At 34.9% G+C, this 18,134-nt stretch overlaps 2 protein-coding genes across 2 annotated transcripts; one reads left to right on the forward strand and one right to left on the reverse strand.

Moving 5' to 3' along the window:
- On the reverse strand, nucleotides 1-1,179 carry LOC143200006 (uncharacterized). The gene is made up of 2 exons (XM_076410236.1): nucleotides 523-1,179; nucleotides 1-473 (listed from the first exon to the last, which is right to left on the reverse strand). The coding sequence occupies exons 1-2, from the start codon at nucleotides 1,065-1,067 to the stop codon at nucleotides 83-85; spliced, it is 936 nt and encodes a 311-aa protein (XP_076266351.1). The 5' UTR covers nucleotides 1,068-1,179; the 3' UTR covers nucleotides 1-82.
- Nucleotides 1,180-4,889: 3,710 nt separating this feature from the next.
- LOC143199992 (malate dehydrogenase, mitochondrial) lies at nucleotides 4,890-17,108 on the forward strand. The gene is made up of 6 exons (XM_076410219.1): nucleotides 4,890-5,102; nucleotides 5,157-5,329; nucleotides 6,877-7,263; nucleotides 12,762-12,900; nucleotides 16,699-16,887; nucleotides 16,943-17,108. The coding sequence occupies exons 1-6, from the start codon at nucleotides 4,943-4,945 to the stop codon at nucleotides 17,044-17,046; spliced, it is 1,152 nt and encodes a 383-aa protein (XP_076266334.1). The 5' UTR covers nucleotides 4,890-4,942; the 3' UTR covers nucleotides 17,047-17,108.
- The last annotated feature ends 1,026 nt before the right edge of the window (nucleotides 17,109-18,134 follow it).

An 18,134-nucleotide genomic window follows, 5' to 3' on the forward strand; every position in this document is an offset into this window, starting at 1 on the left:
TTTATTTTCTAAATGCTCTTCTTTATTTCTATTTTTCTTATTATCTCATTATAGTAGTACATATTTTAGTAATTACATATTATTAGTAGCAGAAACCGAAGGCGCAACGTCTAGGATAGTCGTAGAAATCTCTGTCCATTCTCAAGAAACCTCTTCTAGCGTAATCTCTTCTGTCTTCGGCGACATCTTGCCTGACATCCTTGCTGATGGAATCTCTCACCAATTTGTCTTCTTCTGCGTACAGTCTTGCTCTCAACATCCTAATTACAAGGAACCGGGCGTATTTCTCGCTGACCAAACGTCTTTGTTCCTCTCTGATTCTTTCTTCGGCTACTCTCAATTCTCTAGCTGGTGTGGCATGACCCCTATCAGTCACGATGGTCTTTTGAGCTTCCAACTGTTGTTTTTCTTGTTCAAGGAATCGTTCCTGCTCTTCCAACTGGCGGATAATCTTATGTTGCTTGGTCAATTCACTGTGAAAACCCCAATTAGATATGAACGCGTTACACAATAAGAACTTACGTCTGTATATCGGCAATGGTGCATCTGTCGATGAGTTTCTTGATTCTGGCTTCGAAGACGATGTTATCCTGATCGGCGGTCTTACTGAAAGGTCCTGTGAGACTTTCTACGTTATCGGTGGTCAGTTGGGCCTCGATAGCAGCTTCCAGTGTATCTTTAAGTTGGTCCACACGTCTGATTTCGTCCAAACGTTCGGGTTTCTCTCTCAATTCCTGACGGAGCTCGCTGACGGCTCTGGCTGTTTTTGGATTGTTAGTCCTGCTGGCGATATGTTCTTCCCTGTCCAAGCGATCAATGGCTCTCTCGATATCGACTATATCCTCCCTTCCCAATTCACCGATGATCCTGCTGGCTCTTTCTTCGGCCACTGGGCGTTCATATGATGACAGGAAGGATACTGGGTCCCTGGTTACCCACGGACGATCGCCCAATGCCCAACGAAGGTCCACATCGGGACTATAGATAGATCCAACCCCATGCCACCTCGAATAATAAGGGTAGGATTGAGCTAGAGCGGCGAGGGCTAGAAAAACTATCAGTTTCATCTTGCTATTGTTTACGAACAAACCAAACTGAATACTATAGATTTCGTGAAGTCCACATTAACTTTTATACTGTATGCAATCATGGAAAATAAATGAAATTGTTTATCAACTTCTAAAAATACGTCTTATCATAGATGCAAAAGGGTTCAATAAATTGAAATAACGAGATAAATGGTTATTTTTCTCATGTGAACGTATTAAAAACAATGATAAGTTAACATTTTTAACACGTCCGCGTACGCTAATAAGAAAAATTATTTATTTTTCAAAAGAATTATTATAATGAATGTTTCTCACTATCTCCTAAAGCAAAAGATTATACGTAATGCTAAACATTAAGTTTTTTGAACGTTGACACATGTTAAGTATACAAATAGGTCTTTTGTGATCAAGTAAAGAATACAACGAATAAACAATGCAAAATTGTCTGGTTTAAAATGCCATGTTGGCAACAAAACCTTCAAGTATTAGCGACTTTGTATTAGTATAATTTTTTTTCGATTCTAGTGTCGAATAAGCGTCTTTTTCATAAAATTTAAATTTTACTTATTTGATTTGAAAATAAAAATACAAATGAGACATAAATTACACAATTATACACGGTTTTGGTGAAAAAAAAAGTCTGTTCATGCGGTAAATTGATGAGATGAACCCAAATCAGCAGTCCGCTTTTCAAAATTCGTTCTAGATATCGAAATATACAATAAATTCATTATTTTACTACTTTTTACCATTAAAGACAATTTATTGAATTAAAAAGTATAAATCAGAAATGAACAGAGGTTGAACTCTGTGAATAAGTATTTTATATTGCTTGTGATCGCTCGTTCCAAGATCATCATCTCAAAATCCTTGGTATTGCCTTTCGATATTCACTATATATCATGGTGTAGTCACTTTCCTTGATCGTCGCTCGTATCGCCCAAGTTTCGTAGGAAAAAATCAACTTAGTTGTGTTTATGGTGCATAAATGGTACAGAAGTCATGTTTGGTTGTCCTGGCTCATAATGGGTACGACTGAGCCATACCTTTCTCGCCTAATGATGATAAACTTCATGACTCTCCCACAAACAAAAAAAAACAGCAGAATTTCGTGAATTCAGATTGCATTCGAATCAATAGATCAAAAGTGTACGCATAGTGTCGTAGCATTATTTAGTTTGTACTGTAAGAGCAATCGGAATGGATTGTCTTTTATTTTCATCAATATGAAGTAGAGTCGCCATCAAACTGTACTTAGAACTATCTATGAACAAATGCCATTCATTTCGATCATATGATCATGATGTTATTTTCTTTTTAGAAGAACGCTAAAATTGTGATTTCTATTTCTGTATACAGTGACTTATCTTTTAGGGTCAAGATATTTTTTCTTTCACTAAATTCAAATCGCGAATCCAATCACTTCGTTCACTTTGTATAATTAAATTATTTTCATCCATAATGAAATCGCTTTCATTGTTCGTCGGTGATGGAAACGAATTTGTTGTACTATACGTGAAACTTGCTTCGATAGTAATGATACGTCAAGATATTTATCTTCATCGAACGAAGGTAGCAATCATCCACGTGATTTTTCTATTTTCTCTATAAAGTTCATTTTCATCAAATAGCCACTTGTACAGCTATGTTTTGCGCGTTAAAAAACAATTTCAGTGCCCATGGCTTATCAGTGTTCACGACAGCAAAGCCAAAAGACTACAGATATGCATCCTTGAGTGCGTTTGTCACGATTTTCAACCATAAACGTAATAAAAACACTTTGCAACGCTGTCTCTGCATTTTCACACTTTCCGAAGCCAAGCACAGCACAAAGATAAGTTCCAAATGATCTTTAATGCAGCGTCGTCAGTTGACAACCCTATAAATTCGCAGTGCAGCCACCATGAGCGAACTCGAAAACTAGAACCAATCTTGACACACGGATTAAAGATCTGAGTTCAGGGCATCAAATAACGTTAAGAGTCGTTCCCTTCTGCTTAAAAGTTGACACGAATTTGTAACCGTATGTTATTAAGAGTGGCTTCATAAGCTTAAAGACGTTAATTTTCGTACTTTTTTAGCAATTGAACACCGTGCCATCTAATCCATGCTGCATTTGTCTGAATAAGTGGTAATCAGAAAAACTTCCCAATCGCACTGATTTAATGTATCCTTCACAAATCTTGCAATGTGTTGCCAAGCGACATGTAAATAACTTTGCGTCTGTTATTCGCCATCGCTGATCTTTTTTGCAGCAATACGCTTTCGATTTGTTCACTAATTCATTTTTCGCTTGGGATTCAGCTGTTTGAAAGTTATTTGAATGTTTGGGCTTGGTTTGATTTGGTCTGGTAATAAATATAACTTGTTTGGTCATCATAGATACATATATATATATATATATATATATATATATATATATATATATATATATATATATATATATATATATATATATATATATATATATTGAATAACTTTGTATTAAAACTTTTAATGTAGTATAATCACATTTATTATATATATATATATATATATATATATATATATATATATATATATATATATATATATATATATATATATATATATATATATATATACATTGAACTTCCCAACGTAACTGGTCGAGCCTTCTATAAGCTTCCAAAATATGAGCATTTGGTCTTTATACGATGAGTTAAAAAGAGATTCTGTTGAAAAATTAAACGCTTTTGGCAAATAAAAAAATCATTCAAAAAGTTACGAATTTTCAAGCCATTCAAGATTAGACTAAACTGAATAATCTTACGTCCCAACTGAGACATGAAATTAAACGACAAAAAAATGACACGTGAGTGAAATGTGTGAATAATCACCATAAGTGAATTTCTGAAAAATCACAAAAAGAAAATAAATATTATTCTGCAACATTTATAGATGTTATAAGATTAGAATGCTTCTCCCTGGCTAATATTCAAATATCTTAGAGTCATATATAACTGACCACTATTTCAGAGCCAAACAAGAAGATGGCTACTCTAACTTGAGAATAATACTGATAATACTAAGCAGGTGTGCCACAGGAAAAAGTATTGGGACCAGTCCTTTATCTGCTGTATACTTCGGACTGGCCCGCATTCAGTGAAAATATTGTTGTTATATTTGCAGATGACTCTGTAATTCTAGTCATTCAAGATAACAACACTAAATCACCCGAAAAGTTATAAGGAGCCATTGCCAAAAGTGGAAGCCACATGTTAAAAACAAATATGAAGAACTCAAGCTTAAGTACAAAAAGATGTACTAGTTATTTGGTAGATATATCAGTCTCTCTCAGTATATAATAAGCTTTTAGTTCCCAATAAGTATTGAAATTAGTGTGGATTTGTGGTGTTCAACTCTGGGGCTGTACCAGTAAAAGCAATAGAAATATCAGACAAAGATACTAAAACAAGGTACTGCGAGGTATTATTGGTATCCTATGGTAGAAAATATCGGTAACGTAATCAAGGACTACTCCCGAAGACATGGACTGATGCTCCTTCAGCTCGGCATTCTTCAGGTTCTCCAGCTCCTAGATAATGATGGCTTAGTCAAAAGATTAAAGAGAGTAAAACCATTTAATCTAATTCAGTGAAGTATAAGTAAACTCAGTGCATATTGAAGTAAAATATTGACATAGATGTTAAGCCCAAAGTGCCTATCGTAGTATAAGTACTTTGTAATTTTAAACCGTAGCATATTAAAATAAAAACAAATGGTTTATTAATGTTAATTTGTTAGATTGCTATAATAAATAATAAAATATGCCACAAATTTATCAAACTGCCCTCGTATATACGTAAATTATCATACCCTAGATGGCACTGACATATTCAATGTCACTGTCATGCAAGCTCATTTAGCTTTAGATGTCCAAATTTCAGTTGGAAGCCTACATAATGTGTTCACTAACAAAACCAATGGTTTTTTCACTAAAAAAATACCTTGGATTGTCAATCAGAAATAGACTGACTCATCATCAATCGTCTGGACGCTCGTTGATGAAAGTTGCGGTGGTAGGAGCAGCAGGTAAATGAAATATGAAATGCGTGATCAACGATTCACTCGAATGTTTATTGTAAGGCAAAATCGGGCAAGCCCTTTGTTTGATGTTGAAACAATCGCCATTAATCGACGAGCTGAGTATCCACGATCTGAAAAGTACCACCGGGCTGGGCTTGGAGTTGAACCACATCGATACTAAATGCAAGGTATCATCGCATACTGGAAGGGATAATCTCCAGATCGCTTTGCAGGTACAAATTTTTCGTGTTTAACAGATCAATTGAAAAGTCTCCGGGCTACCATAGTAAAACATATTTTTGCCAAAATTAGTTTTTTTTTATTCAATATAATCCTCTTCAAGGGTGATACACTGATTATAGCGACCTTCCAACTTTTCAATAGCATTTTTGTAGTACGATTTGTCCTTTGCTTCAAAATAGGCATCAGTTTCGGCGATCACGCCTTTCGACGAAAATTCTTCCCAACGAGCATTCCTTTGAGATCTGAGAACAGGAAATAGTTGCAAGGTGCATTGTCTTGGTGAAGCAGCACTTTCTATTTTTTTTTTTTTAATACCGCCGGTTTTCGGCGATTTCGTCCTTCAAACGGTCCAATAACGCTATGTGATCCTGTTGATGGTCCTTGCTTTTTCAAGGTAGTCAATAAAAATTATTCCATGCGCATCCCAAAATACAGACGCCATATCCTTGCCAGCCGAATGTCCACTCGGATGACTGTCGATTGAATTTCGAAGTTAAATGATGAAGCCACTTAATTATTTTCATGGATTGTCACATATCGATGCAAAAACTCGGGTTTATTATGCTTGATCATCTTCAAACACTGCTCCGAATCATCATGTCGTTGTTGTTTTTGGTCAAAATGTGCACACATTTTGAAAGGCAACGTACCAGCTTGTACCTTAACATTAACAATAATAGATGTGCAATGAGATGAAGAGAGGGAGACATTCTGCCACTAGGGTTAGTAGGCCTCTATAGGGTAAAGCCGAAATATCAAATAGGGATATAAGCAAACACGCTTTATGTTGTGCACTCACTTCTGCTAACTCCGACTATGATGAACGTGCATTGTACATAAAGGAAAAGCTTTGAGTACTTTAACATCAGTTGCTGGCTTATAAAATAGTTATAATTTAAAATTTATACTTGCAACCTTAAAACCATTATCTTTAATTTACAGTAATTAAGATTATAATAAAAATACGAATAAATAATGAAATAGTCGAAACTGAAATAGATAAAGATAAATGGATAAATAGATAAATAAATAAGGCAATGGAAAATAATAAATGGAATAAATAAAATAGAATGAAATTAAAAATAGAAAGCTGGAATACTCAGTGAACAAACACAATATATGATGAAACTCAGGCTGGGCAACACAAAAAAAACACAATAAAATCAACAGAATAAAGTGGTAGTAACTCTGAGCATCGCGTCTACACAAATGAATACTTGTGAAGATCTAAAGTCCTTTGGATATGTTAAGATATCATATTTAGCAACAACGGTCGACAAAAAAGTATCACCGATGTTGCCATTCTGGTAATTATTTCTGTGGTTGCGGCAATCCTGCCTAGTTCACTTAACATTATCATTAAAATCTTTGTACATAACATAAACGTTACAAATTAAAAACTAATCTAAAATATCAAATTACCAGATCGAATTGTACGATTTATGATTTGCTTGAATCGTACATATCTTTGCATTTTAAGAAAAAACATATCGGGAAAACATCAACAAACAAAACTCGCTCTACACATTTGTTCTAGAACTCCAAGGTAGTGGTGGTGCTAGCGGCCGCAGAAGGCTCGGATATCCTCCCCTACGACCAGATGTGGGAGCCCAACTCCGTGGTGATCAAGGAGGTGATGCAAGACATCGCCAAGACCGTCCCCAAGGCCATGATCGCAATCGGCACCAACCCCCTGAACGGCATCCTGCCGATGGCCTGCGAGATACTGCGGAAGGGGGGCTGTTACAACCCAAAGGCCGTGTTCGGCGTCACCGCTCTGGACACGGTCCGGACGAACACGTTCGTCGCTCAGATACAGGGTCTGGAACCGGAGTGCGTCATGGTACCGGTGATCGGTGGTCATTCCACCGAAACAATAGTTCCGGTCTTGTCCCAAGCCAAACCCTGTGCCGAATTCACCAGCGTATGTATCTTATTATCTATAACAGCTTACACATACAAGTACCTTAAACTACCCTTTAACACATACAAAGGGTAAAATATACAATAACACATACATACGCACGCCATAATATTCTGGTGGTCTTCTGGTCTAGAATTTAAAAGAATACATTTATTTAGATATGTTCAAACTTTTTAAACTATATATTTAAAAAGATATGTTTCGTATATATAACTCGTCCAAAATTGAAGTGAACCCGCGTCATTAAAATGTGTGACGTCACAACGTCGCAATATTGTTGCATCAACTTTTATTTTTAGTATATTTTGGCTTGAAATAATAAAACATAAAGGTATCAAACATAATTTATTTTAACATTATAATATAACTAAAGCATATATTATGGAAGGCCTTAAACTACAATTAATTATACGTGTTTATATTGGTTCCTAATACATTTGCCATATCTACAAACCAGTTAACATTCAATATCTCCACATATTGTCCAACCAAATGCTCATATATACTTTTCTGCAGTTACCCTTTACTAATTATATATTTACCTTTAGTTGTTTCCACTTTCATCACCCTTTCATTGTAATTGTCAGCATTGTATCATAATCCTAATAATATCATTCCGTCACTTTCTAAGTCACTATTTAAGTCAGTATCTAAACTGTCAAGAGTTTTTTTGTTGTTTTGTTTAGCCAATAACTAAAGTGAGCTCGCGCGGAACCCACTTTGCACGGAGCTTTTTCATACCGAAATATTCGTGAATGATATTGATGTACACCTTCAGTTGATATCTTTAGAGTGTCTGCTAATTCATTCAATTCAAAACGGTCATTCAAAATCAATTTGTGGATTTTTTTTTCGTCGGTAACAATCTCTTTTAGATGTCCACTGCGTTCACCGTCTTCGGTGCTCATTTCTCCACATCTAAACTTAGCATACCAATCCTTGTTTTTGCTTCAACTGTATTTTTTCCTTCAAAAACCAATATTTCATCAACACGCGAAATTCTTTTTTATCCATCTTTTTCACAATAATAAAAGTTGCTTCATTCAAAATGCTATAATTCATAAACTAATGTTCCGACAGCTGTCAAATTTATACACGCATGTTTTGAGGGTTAGGGCTAACTCAATAACTAATCAATTGTCATGTTATATCTATTTTCAGGCATATTTCTAAAAATGTAAATGTTTTTTATTATATAAAACGCAATTAAACATTTCAGGTTATATTGACCGAGTAACAATTTCAAATGGTTCACTCTTTTACATGGTATTTTCAATACTTCATTTATGTTTTGCAAGCATTCCTTAATTACAGCCTTTGCCAATCCACTTGCTGGGATATATTCCACTAGTATACTATGGTATGGTACATTGTCTATAACAATAACTGAGAGTTTCTCCGAGTTTTTCAACAGCTGCTTTTTCAACACAAACAAAAACAAGTTACGGTGCATTTTTCCATTGTAGTCGGCCTTGAAGTTAGAAAACACTAACTCTGTTCCAGGAATATATCTATTCCTGTTTCCAACATGAAGAACAATATATCTGCAATGAATTATTAAAAAATATGTTAACTAATAAAACATAATCAAATGTTATTCTAACTTTTACCTATTTCCATCAACTTTTATTGTCTTTACACTTTTTTTATTAGCATCTTGCCAAGAATGGCAGTGTTCCATTTTGAAATATCCATGTCTCGTATGAATACACAAATTGAAATAGCAAAACTGCCTTAATTTTATCATATGCCTTTATAAATTGTATTCTTTTAATAGCAATGTCTGGGAGTTCCATTAGACCTTTTCGTGGATAATCTTTATACCATTTAAATCACCAAATAAATGTTTCCTAACAGTATTTAAAGAGATAACTTACATTCCACAAAGATATCTGCATATCCCTAAATTTGTACCATTACTGCAAATGTTTACCTAAGTCAATGAAAAAAACGACCTATTCATTGAATGGAGAGACAGAATGCGAATGAAATTTAAAAAACAGGATTAAAATTTCTATTACATATTTTGTTTTGTTTTCTTTATATGCTTAATTGGACACTATCCGCATTAAATGTAGCGATGCAACTTTTTCATTTTTGTCCCTTATAATCCTATTTATATATTTCATCCACCAGAACAAGCAACACCTAATTATCATTTTTCTTATTACATAGCTTTTGTTTAGGACGTTTTACACAATTAATCAAGTACAATAAATTAGTTTGTCAATAGATAAAAAAAGTCTAGAGGTATTCCTGCTCACAAACGAATTCATCATACATCAAGTTCATCGTATCATTACATAACATTCACTTAATACAACATAAGAGCAAAATCATAAAAATATTTGTAACAATTTTTGCGTGCAATATTACCACATATATACTTAGTTCTTAGTTTTTTGGTGTTATACTATCTGGTTATTTGTACTTACTTCCAATTCTTGAGGTTTTAATATGCTATATTTTATGCCACATTTTAACTTGCGTATTTTCTTTTTGACAGATTGAGGGAAAATATCTATAAATACACATATATTATGTATTTCAATTCAATCATTGGTGTAGCTATTTATATATGTAACCTATTTCTGCGTTAGGGCAGAATGCTTTGAAAAATAATTAATTGAAGGTTCTATCACATCCTGGAAAACCACACTCTTGTTATGTTACAAAAATAGAAGAAAACAAATATAACCTAAAATGTCCTGATTTGACCTGTTATTGTAAAAAAGTTTAGCAATAGCGAGTAGCAAGCACAAAGTTGTCTTCTTGCATAACAACAAACGTTGAATGACTTGCAGCTCACACGTTGTTGAAGCTAGAATGGGAAGTTCCGCTACACCCAGTGTACTCGATAGACATAGCTCCTTTCAATTATCGCTTGTCCATATTGATGCAACATGGCACCAGACATTTGAATGGACCACTGCCAAATCAACATCCTTCTTTCAACTCAGCACAACAGAAAATTATGTAAAATATTTTGATTATTATATATCGTACCAGCTTTTATGAATAAATGCCTTTTCAAATGAAATAATAATCAAATATCTATAAATTGTAATATTAATAAAAACTTCTAAGGAGCCATTCACCCGTTCTGAACCGTCTTATAGCTTCTCCACTCGTACCTCTCACATAACTGCAGATCTTCTGTCCGGGGCTGAAATTGGTTTGTTGCATCTCCTCCTTGCCCGCTACCCCAATTTTCCCCCTTGAACCTTCACTACCTCTTCATAAACATCATTATGTCAATTTTATAAAAAAGAAAATTGTCCATACATTATTCGTTCCAAGTTCTGTGAACTTCTCCACTCTTACCATGACCGCAATTAAATATATACATATATACCGATGGATCCAAATCTCGCAGCGGGCTTGGCAGTGCATTTCTGGTGGACAACCGGGCATTCAGTTTCAAGCTCCCTGAACAGAGTGCAGTATTGACCGCTGAACTATTCAAGTTCACTATTCTAATCGATATTCAAAACATTATCGTACATCTCAGCACAAACCTTCAAAGAATGGCTAATCCTGACCGACTCCCGAAATGCTCTCGATTGTTTCCTGAAACAGAAGTTCAACCATCCCCTGGTCACTGACTCACTGTCAATTATCCGTACCCCCTATCTAAATGGGATCAGGATAAGTTTACTGTTGATCCCTTCTCACGTATATATACCGGGAAACGAGCGCACGGATAGTGAGGCTAAATTGGCAGCCTCATCTCCCCTCCCTATCACAGATGTTTGTGTCCATACCGACCTTATACCATTCGTATATTGTTTTAAAAATAGCGAGGTACAACGTCGTTAGGCCCAGAAGGCCAACAGGTTGTTTGAGATTAAAGCTGATTTTTTCTCCTCTCTCCGCGTTCCTTCCCTTCGTCACCATGCCGTAGCTTTGAATCGACTGAGATTGGACCGCTGTCGTTTCTCGCACGGTCATTTCATAACTTCGAGCCCGACTACTCACTGTGAGTTTTGTCACCGTGTCCCTATTTCAGTCTACCACATATTGAACAACTGTCCACAGCTCACCCAGATTAGAACTAAGTATGGGCTGCAAAATTTTAAAAATGCCTTAACAGGAAAAAATACCAACGGACTCCTCGGATTTCTACGAGAGATTGATTGTCTTCATAAATCTAGCTAAGTTTATAGTTACTGATCAAATAACCATTACCACTTCGGTATGGATGCTGATGTGTTGCCTGAACGGAGCCTCTATTTCGTTATGGTCGTGTTTGTAGTTTTCTGTTTGTGTTTATTTTAAAATTGTATATACACTATTTATTCTTTTAACCCCTTTGTTTGTGTTATTAATTTTATTTGTTTGTTAATTTATTATTTTATACATACACTTTATGTCTGTCCCCGTCCCCCTTTGATCATAACCGTACTATTGTATAGTCGCGAAATGACGACATCCATCAAAGCGATAAAACAATAGAAAAACACTTCTAATAATAACACTTAACCAGAAATTAACCACCGAGGGAGACGCCCTGTCCGCACGACTGGTGCGAAATGAAAATTTAACTAGTTCTTTCGATTTTAAACGTAACTTATTTGTAGTACTAAAATAAATCGTATTTCATCCAGTTCTTCATATAATTTGTTAAATCTAGCTAAGTTTATAGTTACTGATCAAATAACCATTACCACTTCGGTATGGATGCTGATGTGTTGCCTGAATGGAGCCTCTACTTCGTTATGGTCATGTCTGTAGTTTCGTGTTTGTGTTTATTTTAAAATTGTATATACACCATTTATTCTTTTAACCCCTTTGTTTGTGTTATTAATTTTATTTGTTTGTTCATTTATTATTTTATATACACACTTTATGTCTGTCCCCGTCCCCCTTTGATCATAACCGTACTATTGTATAGTCGCGAAATGACGACATCCATCAAAGCGATAAAAAATAGAAAAACACTTCTAATAATAACACTTAACCAGAAATTAACCACCGAAGGAGACGCCATGTCCGCACGACTGGTGCGAAATGAAAATTTAACTAGTTCTTTCGATTTTAAACGTAACTTATTTGTAGTACTAAAATAAATCGTATTTCATCCAGTTCTTCATATAATTTGTTAAATCTAGCTAAGTTTATAGTTACTGATCAAATAACTATTACCACTTCGGTATGGATGCTGATGTGTGTGAATGAAGCCTCTACTTCGTTATGGTTGGGTTTGTAGTTTTGTGTTTGTGTTTATTTGAAATTGTATATACACTATTTATTCTTTTAACCTCCTTGTTTGTGTTATTAATTTTATTTGTTTGTTAATTTATTATATTTTATATACACTTTATGCCTGTCCCCGTCCCCCTTAGATCATAACCATACTATTGTATAGTCGCGAAATGACTACACCCATCAAAGCGATAAAAAAATACAAAAACACTTCTAATAATAACACTTAACCAGAAATTCGTTCAAAATCAATTAATTGCCTTTAATATCAACATTATATAAACACATTTTAGGCTGAAGTCGAAGATATAGTAGCCAGTGTAAGACATGCACAAGAAAACGCTGACAATCTCAAAGCCGGTGAGAGTGCACCATTATCATCCGCTTTCGCAACAGCTCGCTTTGTTATTTCACTGGTGAAGGCCATACAGGGTAATAAACTATATTAATTATTTGATATCAATCAAGAACAATAAGTGAACGTTTTTTTTTCGTTAATATAAAGTTGAATATAAAAAAACAAAATAATTTCGGTTTCTCCTAATAAACAGCTTTAAAGTCGCATATACTATTGAATGAAGCCATGCTATAATGCCTTTGAAAGGTAAGTATCTATCAAACATTCTAGATACAAAGGCTACCGTCACTCATTAGTTACTCACGTCAATTTTTTTTTATTTCCGGAAAGGAAATGTTATGAGATATTTATGTAACGGTGATAAGTCCTTAAGTGAACGTCAGCCTCAGAATTAGTTTGTGCTTTATCATTTCCGAAATTTCGGTGTCTTAGAAGAATCTCTCCCTGGCCGATCAGTCCTTAGAAAAATGTATATATTGGCTTAATGATAATTCCCGAAACATACTTCACAGATAAACACTATCTGCGAATTCGCAAATATTATACCAAACACCCAGATGATACATAAAATGCAAATGGAGGTACAGCCATATTCATCATAATCAAAACACAATGAATCAGAGAAAAATAAACAAATTAGTAACCTCCTACGAATATCAATAATTGTCAACTCCCCCAGGCAAAGGAAGCAAATATATTGGCATACATCTAGAATGATGCCTAACTAGAAAGAACCACATACTTATAAAAGGAAAACAGCCTGGAAATTATATCAAACTAGCTGACTTCGTGCCACCTAAGAGTCAATGAATGTCGTGTTACCTTTTTAATAAACTTTATTCAGGGTTTTATCGAAGTAATACAATGAATATAAAATAAATATTAAGTTCAGTAGTTTATCAAGATAATGACACAAAAATATATAAAAGTACAATAATCAACTATATCAATCGGTTTAATTATATCCATTGAAGGACCTTCTGATATACATTTCTTTTTTTTTATCAAGCGCAAGATCACATACAGCGGATGGTTTGTCGACACATGAACAAACCACATAAGAGGTCAATTGAAAAGTCCCCGGCCTACCATAGTAAAACATATTTTTTTATGGCAAAATTAGTGTTTTTATTCATCATATTTCCCTTCAGGAGTGATACACTGATTATAGATATCCTCCAACTTTTTAATACCAGTTTTGTAGTACGATTGGTCCTTTGCTTCAAAATTGGCCTCAGTTTCGTTAGATCACCTCTTCATTTGACGAAAATATCTTCTCAGCGAGCATTCTTTTGAGATCTGAGAACAGGAAATAATTGCTGGGGACCAGATCTAAAGAATACGGCGGATGAGGAAGCAATTCGAAGCCCAATTTATATATATATTATTTATATATAATATTTATAAGTATATGGATATTTGCCATTGTTTTCACTGAATTGTTACACGGTGCATTATCTTTGTGATCGTCGCTGTTGATGGTCCTTCCTTTTACGAGGTAGTCAAGGAAGATTATTCCATGCGCATCTCAAAATACAGACGCCATAATCTTGCCAGCCCACTGTTGCGTTTTCCCACGGTTTGGAGCGGTTCGGTTCGTCGTGTGCAGTCCACTCGGATGACTGTCGATTGGACTTCGGAGTGAAATGATGGAGTGTTTCATCCATAGTCACATATCGACGCAAAAACTCGGGTTTATTACGCTTGATCATCTTCAAATACTGCTCCGAATCATCAACTCGTCGTTGTTTTTGGTCAAAAGTGAGCTAGCGCGGCACCCACTTTGCAAAAAGCTATCTCATACCCAAATATTCATGAATGATATGATGTACACGTTCAATTGATATATTTAGAGTGTCTGCTATTTCATTCAATTTCAATTTACAGTCACTCAAAATCATTTTGTGGATTTTTTTATGTTTTCGTCGGTAACAACTTCCTTTGGGCGTCCACTGCGTTCACCGTTTTCGGTGCTCATTTCACCACGTCTAAACTTAGCTTACTAATCCTTGATGGTTGATTTTCCTGGGGCAGTAGCCGGAAATTCGGCATCAAGCCAAGTTTTTTGCTTCAATTGTGTTTTTTCCCTTCAAAAAGCAATATTTTTTCCACACGCGAAATTCCGTTTAATTTTTTTCACAATAACAAAAGTTGCTTCATTCAAAAGTCTATAATTCACAAAGTAATGATCCGACAGCTGTCAAATTTATACACGCATCTTTTGAGGGTTATAGCTAACTAAAAATCATATCCTCAGACAAGACCTCAAGACCTCAGTTACAGTTGACCATGAGAAAAATACAAACTTTCTAAATTTAGACCACAAACAGTCGACGATTGACCATGAAATTTGTTAATCGTAGAATTAACTCATCTTTAAATTTTCCTTTCTGTATCGCCGCGTGAATCATATTACTCATCAGTTTTCTTATCACCAAGCGCGTTCCATTACAAAGTTTTGGTAGATTTAGATTTCGAAGCATGATGACTACTGAGCCCGCCTTCAGTTGTAATTTGTCGTAAATATTTAGTACCATAATTAGTGGCTTCACCTTCGTTTGTTACACAGTCGATAGATTTGAATGAATGCATTATCATCATTCTTAGCCGCTAAAATTGCTCGCTCACTTAACCATTTGTTAATTGTGTGGTTAGCAATAATGTTTGGAAATACTTTAATGATAAGCTCTTCTTTTTATTAAATGAAATTACAAACATTCTGAGGAAATTAAATCAATCCGCTCGATTCGTCGACAGGAAGACTGCACTTACCGATAGTCAGCAATTGCTTTAGAAATCTTCGGTATATGGATCGCTCAATAATGCAATTCTCAGGTTTGCTGTCAGTTGAAGTTACTTCACATAGCGCCACATATTGGATGATTTGAGGCAAGCGTTTATTTCATCGACAGCAGTCGATCTAGGAGTGACTGGCAGTGTTTGGCGGAAATCGCCAGATAGTAAAATCATTGCGCCACCAAAAATTCTCCAGTAATTGCGCAGAACTTTTAAGGTACCTTTTGCTCTTTTTGAAGATTATTTCATTGTTGATTTGTTTGATAAGATCTACGATTCCTCGTTTCCAATCTAGCCACTTCACGGGCTGCCTCTTTTTGCGCCATGTGAAAAAAATGGCTGCACGAAACCTGCACAATGTATACGGTGATTATTGTACCCGATAAAAAAAGAAACAGGAAAGAAGAAGCTGGAACATAATTGTTATTATCTTTAAGATAATACCTAAGTATTTCAGATTAGTATCAAATGCGATTATGGAATCTAGCTGACGTTAATTAAAGTTAAGACATTTCCTAAAAGTAAGGGAAATATTACTGTGTTATAAATTAGATACCTTGTAAAAATATTATTATGTAACGATAAAATCAATAGAATATGTAAAATAAATAATAACGAATAGGGAGCTGAATAAGAATTTGTAATAATTTATGCTAATAAAAGAGTATCTAAGTAGTATCTAGTTAATCAACCAAATATGATTGTGCCATCTGAAAAAACAAGATATTGTTTCGCAAAATAAATGATTACACAAATGTTTGATTATTTTTATATTTTTTTATCTTTCTATTTAGTTATTATTGGTTAAAATTGAGAAAATCAGAATATTCTTATTTTTTCCTCAGAGCAACTATCCCGCGAGTCAAAGTATCATCGCAGCATCTAACTGAAACTAAAAATCTATTCTGATTATTTTATTCCTTAACAAACCAACACTAAACTATAGGATTATTAAATATTTGTCTTCTGTATGTTAATCACGCATTTCAAAAAGGTTGGCGTCTATTCCACATTTATCCTAACATTTTTATGCTATTTTGCTCTACGTACTTTTAATGCTATTATATTCTTATCAGGATATCCAGACATTGTGGAAACCGCCTACGTCAGCTCAAACCTCCATCCTTACCTGAAATATCTATCGTCGCCCCTCCTTCTGGGCCCTAACGGCATCACCAAGAACCTAGGCATACCACCGCTAACCGATTTCGAACAGTGCATGTTCGATCACGCTGTACCTCTTTTGGCGAACGACATCAAGAAAGGTATCAACGGAAAGCCGCGAGTTTCTCCATATAAATTTTTACTTGTCTATTACAGGGGAGAAACTGGTAGGTGTCAGCGACCCTCCACCGCCCTGCGACCCCTGTGGACCACCGAGGGAGACGCCCTGTCCGCACGACTGGTGCGAAATGAAATTTTAACTAGTTCTCTCGATTTTAAACGTAACTTATTTGTAGTGCTAAAATAAATTGTATTTCAACCAGTTCTTCATATAATTTGTTTCTCAGAATATTAAAAAGTCGTCAGTTAAATTTGAGATTTTTGAAAGTAAAAAGTACAATCTTAATTTATAAATTAATTTATTACTACTGTTCTGTTGTATTTACATTAATAGACAACCAAGGCGTATTATACAGTATACAAGTTCGGGTGGTTTGGTTCGCTTCAATCTTCCGATTTCCTGCGTGTTGTCCAGTAGCTGTGTAGCTTCCGCGTTGCTGTGATTTAGCAATCTTATTTTATGTTTTAAGGCGAAATCTTGGATCACTTCGTAAATCCATTGGATTTCGAGGTCATCGTACAGCTCTTCGTTGGTTACGTAGCCATAAGCATTGGTAATTAATCGTAGAAATCGTCCGTTGGATTACTAATTGGTTTCATATTTTATTGAAATTACATTCATAGAAAACCAGTGAACTTTTATTCTTACACAATTCACCCCAATTCCAAGGGCGTAATTCTATCAATTCCTATGTTAGATACATTTCCATCTCCTGCAGGAGAGAGATAATTGTAAAAAGCTTTCGTATATGATTTAATAACCTTTAATAATGAATTAATTTCCTCGCATTTGGAATTGTTACCTTCCAAATAATATTTATTCACAAAGCGGAAAAAACACCAGAAGATGTCATCTCCTACCGGCCCATAAGTTTACTACCTATAATCTCTAAAGTTTTTCAGAAATTATACATAGAGAGGGTTAATAATATAATATTAAAAAAGCGAGATTATTCCAGAACATTAGTTTGGGTTTCGTAATGAGTACGGGACTATAGAACAGGTGCATAGACTTGTAAACAAAATAAATCGGACATAATTGCCAAGAGATATCGTTCGGATACATTCCTGGATATACTTCAGGTCTTTAATAAAATATGGTACAGAGGATTGCAGGTTAAATTAAAGAGACTCTTGTGCGACGTGATAGTGGACTGAGCAGACTAAAATAATAATACTTAATAATCAAAACAATATTTTACACAGGATATTACTTAATGAAGTGATT

This window comes from Rhynchophorus ferrugineus, unplaced genomic scaffold (assembly GCF_030347505.1).
Source record: "Rhynchophorus ferrugineus isolate W39M unplaced genomic scaffold, kcgeb_rfMv2 rfM7, whole genome shotgun sequence".
In the NCBI taxonomy this organism is placed as follows: Eukaryota; Metazoa; Arthropoda; class Insecta; order Coleoptera; family Curculionidae; genus Rhynchophorus; species Rhynchophorus ferrugineus.